We start from the raw sequence: 12,859 nt of genomic DNA, 5'->3' as shown, positions 1-12,859 counted from the left end.
TCCCGGCCGGGGCAGATATTTGTTTAAACACAGATATTTGTTCTCGGGTCTTGGATGTGCCCGTAAAATGGCAATAGGCCCGCCCCCTATTACATTGGGACTAACATACACTCTGGCGAAAAGTGGGTGCAGCAATGCACCTCTGCCTACCCCGCAAGGGAGTACATTAGTACAAGGCGTGAGTGCGTGTGTGTGTGTGTTTTTAATGAGATAGAGTCGTGGTTAGTAGCAGAGCTCGCAAATTTATTTTTTCGTAACCTAGAATGGCCTGCTGCCCGCCGCAACATCTGTTCATTTAAGAGCGAACATCATTACATATTTAGTACTAAATGGTACTAAGTACGTGCAGTAGCTATTTTACTAATTGAGTACACTCAATTAGTAACAAAATAATACACCAAATTACACAAAGTACGGCGTTAAAGAGATATTGTAAGTACCTACTGATAAATCAATTATCTCTTTTAGCACCAATTACATAATTCTACTAAAATTTCATGAAGAAAATGCACTTAACCACTCTAAATACATAATAGTTTTCTAACGCTCGGGAATACGACCGTTGCCGAACAATGACGAAGATTTCTATGTGCATTATCAATTTTGGGGAACTGTACGTAGTTTGTAGAAAACTTTTTATTAAGAAGACAGCCTGTCTTGTGTAAGTAGCGATGCTGTCCTGAAGCTTGATGGGTAATTAGGTCAACTAAATTATCGAATTAGAAACGGTGATGACCATCAGGTACATATATCAAAGGTTCGATGCCGAACTAGGGCGTCACTAAGAATTTATACCTGGAACCGTTTATTGGTATTATTTGGCATTAAACTCTAAATATTACAATCTATTAAGGGTGGGTAAATTCACCTAAAAAGCAATCACATAACTTAAATTAGCTAATAAGTCTCGAGATTATTGAAAACCCACTAGAGAAATGGCTTCAACAACTTAGTTCATAGCTTCAGTATCGAGCCGAGACTTTTCCAGTTTATCCGGAAAGAGGGATGCCGGATATAAAACCTTTTACCCGGATATAAAACCTCTTACCCGGGCGGCGGGCAGTGCCTTCGTTTAAGTGAGAGTGGACGTGTCAGGTGGCAAAATACGATCTAAACTTTATATTTTCATGAAGATTTCTTAGAAAAAGGCTGAAAAACCTCACCGAGTCAAAGGTACATTTATTTTGCTCTTTGACGTATTTTACCAAAATATACCCAGAGTCGCAGGAACTTTGAAACGGGTAAAATCATAACCGTACTTACTTTAACAGTGGACCTATCACGACCTTGTGGAACAACGATTTTCGGATTCAAAATGTATTGAATTTGACACTGATTACTTCGTCAATGTTACTTCGTTTTGATTTCGCGATAGGGCCCCTGGTATTCCGAAATCAATGAAGACGAGAAAGTCTTATTACTCTATCCAGTGTCAGAAATTACAATGAATACCTATATAGGTAATTGATGACCTAATAAACTTGTATTGGTGGGTGCACATGATCCTGTTGCAACTTGTCAAACAACTTAACTATTCAACAAAAAGGCTATATTCAACGGCCAACACCGATCGCTCTTACGTAATACTATCAAGTCGTCCAAATATAACATTAAATTTGAGCACGTGAGTACATTGTGTAAACTCCGTGTCAGACCCTCTTCACACTATCAACACCTGCCCTCGTCGTATACAGGGAGTCATGGCGTCACGCGCAAAATACAAGCACGAATTCTAGTGGAAATCCTACAAAAAAATATGACTGAGAGTCCAGTAAAGAATGAACTAACTGATAAGGTGATAAATACAGGTGGTTCTCAGGAATCAAAATATACTAATATTGTCACCAATTGTATGTTGTTTTCGGTATTTTGTGAGTGGAACTTTTTCATAGCTTGTAAGCATATTTTGTTTACTCTGGTCAGACCACAGTCTTACTCTTCATTCATTTAGAATCGTTGGCAAATTATTACTCTAAGTACTTCCATATTTCCTAGCTGCTAAAGATTTACACCACCATTAGTTAATCCCTAGACGTATCATGTTGTTCCATTTAAAGCACAATCCATTAAAGTAATTAAGTTAGATACCTTGATTGCTTTGCAGCAATCACCTGTGACTCCCAATAGGTTTTGAATCCACTTACCAGTGAGAATCTTGTTAGATATGAGTATTCCAGCTTCTTGATTGAGGTAATGAACTTTAACAGTAATTTAAGTAGATGTATAATTTCAGGAAGTAAAATGAATTTAAGAATTTTGTAAATTATTTTGTTATGTCTATTACCCACAAATTTGTCACATAATGGAGGGCACTGACACCTAAATCTTAAGAATAGAATAGAAAAGAAGAATCTTAATAGAATCCATTGCACCATTATAATATTATGTTACTTTATCTTAATAATTACATTAAGTGCAAATGATTGATATAATAAATCACTTTATTTTTAAGTTCTATCTTTAACTCTGTTGGTATGTTTTAGCAGGTACCAAAAAAAAATAAAAAAAACACGCACTCACGCCTTGTACTCCCTTGCGGGGTAGGCAGAGGTGCATTGCTGCACCCACTTTTCGCCAGAGTGTTATGTTAGTCCCAATGTAATAGGGGGCGGGCCTATTTCCATTTTACGGGCACATCCAAGACCCGAGAACAAATATCTGAGTTTAAACAAATATCTGCCCCAGCCGGGAATCGAACCCGGGACCATCGGCTCAGTAGTCAGGGTCACTAACCACTACGCCATTCGGTCGTCCAGGTCGTAGCGGGTACCACAGATACCCTAAAACTATTTGTAATTCAAGCAATATTTTGTCCACCAAGATTATTGTACATATGAATAGGTATTCTATTCTATTCTATTCTCTGTGGGGGTGTACATAAGTACCTGTGCCTGGCTCTCTTGAGTGGAATCTTTGTGCATATCCCCAAGGTCTAAACTGCCTTCCCTTCCTAAGCTTGGACCATTTCCCACCACGCTGGTCCACTGCGGGTTGGTGGGTTCACGTATCTAGATGTACTAAATCTAGATATGTACGTTTCCTCACGATGTTTTCCTTCACCGAATCTGAATAGGTAAATAATTATAATTGTTATTCGGTTTGCATATAATATGCAATGTCCAAAGCAATTCAAGTATTATCGTGACAATCCATAGCTATTTCTTGTGTTTAGCATATGACAAGAGCGTGTAAATTTTACTTAAGTAACTTATATATATTTACCTGTTCATCCTGTACCTACTGAAACAATCTACTGAAACAATTTGAGACTAATTCCCCAATGACAAACATTTCCCTACAGTCCACGCGTAGAACAATGCACACACAGTCTCGTAATCCCACATCTGTCACAGTATTAGCATCAACTAGTTCATTTCAATACACGTGCCTAGTTCCCGGGCCGCACAATAGATGGCGTTATCTGTGGAACTGTCAAGCGTTTCTATTACGCGTGTAGCCGCCATGACAGTCGGCTGATACCATCTGCTCCCACTGTCCTTTATTACGCTGCTATGAATAACTGAGACAGGACAGTGACTGTGAAATGTAGTTATAATGGTGCGGTAGATACTAAAGATTTTTCAGTATTTTTAAAACTTTAATTTTACTTTCATTTCATTTTAGACCCTCTTCCTATTTTCAGGCAATTCTCCTCCACAGTCAGATATGATTGATGCAATTAAATGTGTATAACATAATGAATGAATGAATAAATATTTAATTGTACATTATGTCGTATAGAATATTATGTACATGAGGAAATACATGAAAGCGCAAACGTTTAAAAGCGCATTTCCACTTAAAAATATGAGCTTTTTCTAGTCGGTGCGCTTACTGTCCCTAGACGATAGTGAACGTCGGAAGGACGTGTCACGTCACGCGGACGACGCGGAGACGCGATTGTTCCAACTTCGCGCGGCAGGAAGTCTTTTGTGACGCACAACGTCAATGCACGGAACTACTAGGCAGGCGGACTACTGTTTTGTTTAGTTGTCTTTTGTTGCGCGCTAGTCGCTACTATTCTTATATTAGCAAGATATTAGGTATGTACAATTATTTACAAATTAAATATAATTATGTAATATTATTATGATTTAGACCTATAAATCTCTGCTACATAGATTTGTTCCGGGTTTTTGGGCTAGTCAAAGTATTACCTTACAATACGATTAGTTTAACCTCGATGGCTATTTCAAAATGTAGCGTGAAATTTCCAATACTTCTACCACTTAATGGAGAGAGCTGTGAAGGGAATAGAATAATCCGATAATTCCGTGAAACTTATTCCGTTTAGAGCGTCGCTAAATGCCGGTTTCACGGATAAAGCGACAAATTCCATTACATTTCTATTCCTTGGAATTCCCACAGTTTTCCGATAACTGTCTACATCTTTTCCTATAACCCCCCCCCCCCCCCCCCCCCCACAGTTTCCTCCAAAAGTACATCGGCGGAAGATTTAATGACGGAATTTAAACCTTATTACGTAAGTAATAGCGACCACAAACAACACTCTAGTTGGAGAAAAGACGTTTCGATTCGCGAGGAAATTCCTGGTCAAGTGACAAACTGAATTTAATCTTACGTAAACAATGGAAGGCTCATAATAGCTTGTTGCGCTGAGTGGTGGTTGTGGCAGTTTTTCATTGAAGCGATTTTTGAAATGAGAGTTCGCAAGGGCCCGTTCTTTGTGCCCCGATAAGTGGAGAAATGCTTTGAGATTATGATTTCTATTTGTATTACAGATAAGGTTGGTTTTGGTTTGTGTTCGACATAATATTTGTGTGAAGTTATAGTTTTTTTTTCTGAAGGCCGCGATCAGTTTTCAGTTTGCAGATGAGATGAATAGTTTTGTGTTTCTAACTCGTTTGTCTAGTATTTCAGTAATATTGTGTAGAAAATGATGCCGTTTTATCTAAATTATTACTCATCTGCAAAATGTACACCTCCACATATTCACAAATGATATTTAAGGTACTTACTTGGCATAGATGAGTTCTTCTACAATGCTATCCAGGTTTTTTCACTATGAGACAATACAACTTATTGGTCTTATTGAAGAAAGAAATAAATGTAACACAAATATCTCACACAGACACACTATTTTAGTATTAATAGGAGAAAATTAGAGAGTCTATAGTTCTATTGTACTTACAGGTTCGACAGTGCATTACATCAGTTACAGATACATTCTCTTTCATAAATAAAACTACAATTCTAGATATGTGCTATATACTCCCATAGATGACAATAATGAGGGAATCATGGCCATTATTCCACATTACATCTCTGTGACTGGCGGGCCGCCAAACAAATGCGTGATTCATCTTGCAACTGTTCATGATTTTACTCTTTATTGTCGCTAATGTAACTAGTTCCGTTTTCTATTGTACTTGATGTAAGTATATATACTTTTTTGCGAGGATTAGTGCCTTCACCTGGTACTGTAACGTACTACCACCACCACCACATTAGCAATGAAAGATCCATAAAAGTGATGTTAGATTTGACACAAAATTCGGTGGTGGTACCCCACTGGTACTCTCTAATGGAACCTTTGTGCAAATATGGATATTATTATGCATAATGCATATATGCCCCATGGTAATATAATATACTCCAGATTAGACCATACATAATTATGTCATAAATGTCTGCTTCTACTGCCTCACTAAACTTTAACCATTTCCAACCACGCTGGTACACTGTGAGTTGGTGGGGTTACGTTATCTAGGCGTGGTTTTCATCATGAGTTTTACCAAAAAAGTTTCACCAAAATATAGTCGGCATTTGGAAAAGGTAAGTAAAACTTCCCTCCCTCCCTCCAACACCCTCCTGCCCGCTGGACCGACGACCTTAGGCGGGTATGTGGTTGTGATTGGATGAGTAAGGCCGAGGACTGATTGTGGGGCGCTCCTTGGGAGAGGCCTATGTCCAGCAGTGGAGGAGTATTGGCTGATGATGATGAAGTAAAACTTTCCATATCTTATAAGTACCCATTTGGGAAGTTATGGAAAGTTTTAATAAATATAAATATGAATACTGGATTCGCATTTTCACTTAATTGTTTAAATATCTTTCACTTATAACCATTTTATTAGCGATGTATAATTTCAGGGTGTATGATTTTAATATAATGTACTTGTTCCGGTATAATTATTATTGGTTTATGATAATTGGTTACAGCGACGACTAAATTTATATCTTACTTTGCTTTTCCCGTGAGATTTCTTGATGATTAAAAGTCATGAAAAGATGCTCAAGGAGTTTCTGTCTACATTTCTTCTCCTCAGTGACGGAGCCTTTATAAATGGTTCAGTAATATTATGAATATCGACAAGTAATTGTAAAATTTTCCATCGAATACCCAACGTTTTATTTCATTTATTTAAGTATTGTTATTTAATAGCCGTTAAGTGGCTGAAAAACTAATCTCCATGTCTGTATACCCTGTTACGACTTAAAAATAATACACATTTTGTATTTAAATTATAAAAAAAATATCAGTATTTTTTACCAACAGTTTCCAACCTCATTTTTGCTGAGCGAAAGCCCCCACTTCAACTGCACCACTGAAATTAACACCCTATCCTCTGCACCACAGTGACGAGACTCGCGAGATCGACGGGCGCACGCGGTCAGAGTCCGGAGATGCGGACTCCGTGTACCACGTGCGCGGCGCGTTGACAGACCAGCGGTGGCGGGAGCAGGTGAGGGGATTGAAACTTTATTATGTGGTGGTTAGGAGGTTCATTCGGTTGGAGAAATTAGTTTGTATGACTTTTTTATAGTTTTATTTTTATTCATAAAAGAAAACACAAAATATTTAAATGACAGTACAGCAGTTTATTGGCAGTTAGGCTCTCACTCATAGATAGAACTTAACTAAGCAAGTTATAATAGGATATAATAGAACCGATTTCTGCAATCCACAAACAAACTACGCTGGAGTTTATTGGCATGTATGTATTATATTTCCTAATCTATATAAACTTCTATCGGGTTGTTAGATTGTTGATTGCAGCAACCGTTTCCTGAAGGGTTAGCACAGGGCGCATTTGACGTGACAAGAGTTTTGCATCGAGCTCATTCACATCGCGCAGCCTCAAGCGAGCGCGACGGAGCACTTTTGTCCCGTCTTAAGAGGAGAGTATAGCACTTGCTTGTCGATATAAAAAGATAAAACGTTTTACTATTTGTAAATATTATCGAATCTCCATGATTCTAAGTACGTTATTGACACAAGAAATGACAAGGTTTATAGATTTTTCTTTTTTCTAAATTTTCTATGTTGCTGTCCTATGGTACCCCAGTGGTACAGAGGGCCTTCACAAGCGTGCGCCACGCCGTTCTGTCCTCAGCAACCGCTCTGGCTTCCGTCCAGCTCAGGCCTTGCGCTCGCAGCTCGCCGTCCACTGTGCGCCGCCATGTGTGCACGGGGCGACCGCGTCTGCGGTGGCCGCCCGGCGGTTTCCATTCGAAGGCAATTTCTATAGTTAGATTCAAACTTATAGGTACCTCAAAAACCGTAATTTTTGTGATCAAAACTTAATTGAATCAGTTTGGTGAACAATATCAATGTATTTTTTTTAAAAAGCTAAACCTTTAATCTTTTATGCCCCGTGCTAGCCCTTCTGATCTAGCTATTCTCTTAAATGAAACTTTGATTTGCATACTTCAAAACTTTCTCTGTAACTCAGCGTTCAGCCGAAAAACAAACACCCTTTCTGTTTTGTTCTCAACAAGTCGAGGCGAAGGAAAACAGCGGGAAAATCCAGCAAACCTCATTAGAAGGAGGCGCGAAGTGCACACGGCATAAATTTTAAATTTGGAGCGCGCGATTCTGAACGAACTTTGCCGTTGAACTCGCAAGTAAATTACTCGCTCCGCGGAAACCAGGGAACTTTGCAAAACCTTGAACGCGCTGTTATATTTTTTTGTATTTATAAGGTAAAAAGAAAAATATGCTTTATTGCTAAAATAGAAATTACCTTACACATTTACCTTTATTATAATTCCATTGATATATTATATTACTAGCTGTTCCCGCGCGCTTCGCTTCGCCTTAAAAAGTTTTCCCGTGGGAATTCCGGGATAAAAAGTAGCCTATGTTCTTTCCCAGAGTCTAGACCATCTGTATACCAAATTTCATTCAAATCCGTTCGGTAGTTTTGGCGTGAAAGAGTAACAGACAGACAGACAGACAGACAGACAGACAGACACAGTTACTTTCGCATTTATAATATTAGTTAGGATTACTTTTAATTTCTTATTTAACCTATCTGTGGTAACTCAAGTTCCGTTTGTTGTATTGGTAGAAATTGGTACAAAAATAAATCTGCCGAACTAATACAAGTACTTTGCCAACTTGGAGCCAATCACTTAGCGGGATGAAACGGTTTCACAAAGACAATACAAGTGAACATTATTATAACTTTCGATGGAAAATACAGCAAATAACTGTAAATAATAACGACATCACTTTTGAATGATTTGTGCCATTTTTTTTTATATGAACATTGATCATTTAACTTTTGCCCTATATCGTTTCACCTCTGTCCAATAAATAAATATTTTTGGAAATGATTTTTTTGAGCAGTTGCTTTTTTACTGTTGACTACAAACAGACAACACACGTATAACACACCTCCTTCTTCAGTGAAGGTTATCCAGCGGTTTCCGCGCGGGAACATTCCAGGTTGTTCATAAGTTGGTAGAAACTTCATTTTGCGGGATCCGCGGGAACTGTTCGAGAAAGTTCCAAAGTGGGGCGATTCTTGCGCCTTTTTGAAGATCACTCGGCAGTTTTGTATATTTCGCGCCACAGCCGGCTGCTGGGGGGTTACTCTATACTATATATGCAATCGCAACGTTTAATTCAACGAGATAGAGCGTGGTTCACGCAGCTCTTTGTTACTAACAGCTATGGTTATGGCAATTTTTCATAAATATGAATTGTATGAAAAATTGCCTGAAATAAATGAATTTATTATTAGGTATTATTCTTTGAAGCTTCGGAAAAACAAAACTGCAGCGTTAACCACGGCTAACGGCTATATCTCGTCGTATTAAACGTGCCCATTGCGGGGCAATTCTCGTTCGTTCCTTCGTCGGTTTAGAGACTAACCCCAGCTGCTAGCGGTGGCTCTTTTAGAGCGTAATAATGATTACACCTGAAAAGTTTTATACTTACAAGTTTTCATCGACTTTTTATACCTTGAATGGCATAAAAATGGTTTAGCCACATTAAATTTAGGCCATATAAATAGAAAAAATACTTTGAGTATAACTTGTATTAGAACTAGACAAGCAGACAGTTGTAGCTGGATGAGGAAGGCCGAAGACAGAGAAGAGGCCTATATCTGATTATTACTGGCTGACAATGAAAACTGAATTTATGAGTAAAGCTAACTGAAATGCTGAAAGTTCACTTTCAGTTTAAACCTTAATAGTGCTAATTAAAGTTATCAGGGAGTGGGGACCAAAGTTCGCTATTTCCCGACTGTTCAGTGCTGAGCCGTTGTCGCCATTAGAGCTTGAATCACTAACAAATTAAACTTTCATTCTGTCTATTTATTGACTTTAGAACAGAGGCTCCCAATCTTTTTCGTCAGCGCTACACTTTAGCATCAGCCAATAATCGTTAACTTCTGGATATAATATGTATTGACGACACTCTTCGGCCTTCCCCATGCAGACATTTATCGGCTATGTGTCTAATTTTGTCGATCCAGCTAGCTTAGCACGGGGCGCAAGACGCGCACGTTACTATGCATGGACTATTTCCCTCCACGCGGGTTGGTGGGTTCACATATTTCTAGATTTGCTAAATCTAGATATGTAGATATTCCTCACGATGTTTTCCTTCACGTATGCTGCATTGAAAGCTAAACAAATAGGCACTTTATATTTTACGGCGGACACTTTGGGAACCGCTTCTATAGGGACTTCTGAGGCCAATAGGCAAGGCGAAAGATTTTGAAATCCTCTTCCGTAATGCAGATAACCATCTATTGTTTACAACAAAACCTTTATTTCGGTAATAAACTTAAGATTTTGGAAATTTAAAGCCATTTTTATAATCATTTTTAAATACTGCGCGAAAACAGCTCGCCGTGTCATGGCGTCGTGTGTGACGTCACACTTACGTACGTCAAATTTGTTTACAACAGCAAAGTAAACAAACACTGCGTATTTTTTGTGTTAAAAATGAATTCTAAAGTTTATAAGTGGTGTGCAGTGCCTCAGTGCAAAAATACATCAATAACGACACCCAACAAGGTGTTTGTACATGTCCCATACAAGAAAATAATAAGAGATAAATGGTTAAAGCTTGCACGGCGAAACAAACTTCTACGAAACAAACTTCTTCGGCGTAATAAACTTCTATGAGTTTAAAACGAGTTTGATTGCTACTTAGTCATATTTATATCTAGTGTTAAAGATAACGTAGCTAGTCACGTAGCCCGCAGAGCCGACGACCGCTGGAGTACAAAGGTTCTGGAGTGGAGACCCCGTGTCGGCAAACGGCGTGTCGGTCGCCCCCCAACCCGTTGGTCTGATGATCTGCGGAAGGTAGCGGGAAGCCGCTGGATGCAGATGGCGGGTGACCGTTTGGGGTGGCGATCGTTAGGAGAGGCCTATGTCCAACAGTGGACTACAGAAGGCTGAGAGAGAGAGAGAGAGAGTTAAAGATAAATACTAATAAAATAAACTTACAAAGAGGTTTTCACGTTTCTAAATTCGGAAGAGCAAAATTCTTTATTTGTTGCAAGCAGGGGCGTATTTAAAGATTGCGCGCCCTGGGCTCCTGTAGTTTTCCGCCCCATCAAAGAATGAAAGAAAACAAAAAGAGCAGTCAGTGTAGAGTACCTACCGACCTACATATGTATAAGAACATTGTGGATAGATTTGCATAGATGATGGTACATGGTAGGCCAAAAGTAATCACCCTATTGGAAGTTGCTCTCATTTGTACAAATGGGGGCGCCCATTTGGCCGATATAATTTTCTAGACTTTACCAATAAAATTGTAAAGGCTCAAATAAACATGATCAAAAAACAGAATCGAAGTTTTTCATTTAGAAAAAAAATGAGAGCCAAACAACATCGGATGACTTCTTTTGGTCCTTGGACCTTGTATCTTCCGAACAAAAAAAAAGATTTTTCTGGATAGACGAGTAGGTACATTTTAGAACGTTTAGAAATAAACTGGTGCAGGGCGACTGAGAGAGACCATTTTTGTTTCTTTAGATTTACTTAAAAAAATACCGGGACGATTTTTTTTTTACTATTCCACCGGTTTAGAAAATAACAAAGGCCGGCTTTCATACTTAAAAAAAACAGCACTGCTCGTCACCAAAATACTTCGGAGTGTCCCTAGATAGATCCCTCACGTACAAAACCCACTGCCAAAACACCAAGAATAAAGTCAGCTCCCGAACCAACCTTCTGCAACAGCGTACGTCTACCAGCTGAGGCGCCTCTCCGCAAGTCCTACGAACAAGTAGCCTAGCACTCTGCTTCTCAGCTGCCGAATTTGCCTGCCCTATATGGGAAAGGTCCTCGCATGATAGGTAGGTAGATTTTGCTCTTAACGACACAGTTCGTACAGTAACGGGATGACTCAAACCGATACCGCTCTACAAAGTCTACTCTCTAGCTGGGAAAGCACCCCCTAGCATGCGGCGAAAAGTGGCATGTTTTGTTGAGAAAGCCAAACAATTATGCGACTCTAGCCTCCTGACGCCCAGCCGTTATTTTATTTTTTAGGACTATCTGCCCACGGTCCTCACACAAGGACTATTGCGCTTACCTAGATTACGGCCCAGAAATTTAAACTTGAATAAATGTCGCAAAAAATATTATTTAGTGTTCCTAGTAGTATGTACGGGTAATGCATTAAAAAAGGAACCAGTTTCAATAGGTTTAAATTCGAAAATAATTAGTCCTCATGTGAGGACCGTGGGCAGTTAAAAAAAGTTTAATTTGTTGGTAGACAATATATTTATTAGGTAATTTGTAAGAAATAACAAAACTTATGAAATAAGAACCACTTAGGAACACACTTAACACTGTAAATCAGTCTTACATAAGTTTAGAACTTATATTTATTCTAGATAAATTCTTACACTCATCAACTATTATAATTATTGGGATCAATAGAGGAACAAAGTAAGATAGTTCTCGATAAAATGAAAGGCTCAGCTAGCTGCTCCTGGATATCATCATCACAAAATTCAAATTCTATGGGTTCATGGTGAGTCATTTATGTCGTCATCATCGTCCTCCGAGAGATCTATGTCCGACATAGCTAAATCTGCTTCAATTTCTTGGATTTCGCATTATATTCTGTATAAAAATACATAAATAAGTCTATCTAAAATTATAGTATAGGGGTCCAGAGTCCTCAAGTGAGGACTAAACGTTTATCTAATTGAAGACCACGGTACTCAGACGAGTACCGTGGATATAAATGGATGATCATATAAATGGATGATCATAGAATATTATTTAGAACCTTAATTGATAAAATATTAGTATTTGTCACTTGCTGATATACTTAACAATAAGGTTTTATTAAAGTTATTGTATTAAATGATTAGATCACATAAAGCTGCGTACACACCGGGCCAACGAACGGCCAACGAAGGATATTTATCGTTCGCTAGCGTTGGCCTCCGCATGCTCGTTGGTGTTCGTTAATACGTCCAAATTCAATTAGTGCTCGAACGAATGTTCGTTGGCACTTGATTCCGGATCTTTTCTCTTTCATTCGCAATTTAATCATGGACGACGACAACATCATTATAATTGAAAACATATCGTCGTTACTCCATTCTTTGTTTTTCTGCATGATCTC

At 38.6% G+C, this 12,859-nt stretch overlaps 1 protein-coding gene across 1 annotated transcript in view; it reads left to right on the top strand.

The window, feature by feature from the left end:
• LOC105389352 (muscarinic acetylcholine receptor DM1) overlaps window positions 1–12,859 on the top strand; it is a 70,219-nt gene that overhangs the window by 49,683 nt on the left and 7,677 nt on the right. The window contains exon 3 of the mRNA XM_048629393.1: window positions 6,602–6,707. Within this exon, the coding sequence (XP_048485350.1) occupies window positions 6,602–6,707 (106 nt within the window). The remainder of the gene's footprint in view (window positions 1–6,601; window positions 6,708–12,859) is intronic.

Source organism: Plutella xylostella, chromosome 23 (genome assembly GCF_932276165.1).
Source record: "Plutella xylostella chromosome 23, ilPluXylo3.1, whole genome shotgun sequence".
NCBI lineage: Eukaryota > Metazoa > Arthropoda > Insecta > Lepidoptera > Plutellidae > Plutella > Plutella xylostella.
The sequence above is the reverse complement of the archived record's forward strand: the minus strand, read 5'-3'. Positions and strand labels throughout refer to the sequence as shown.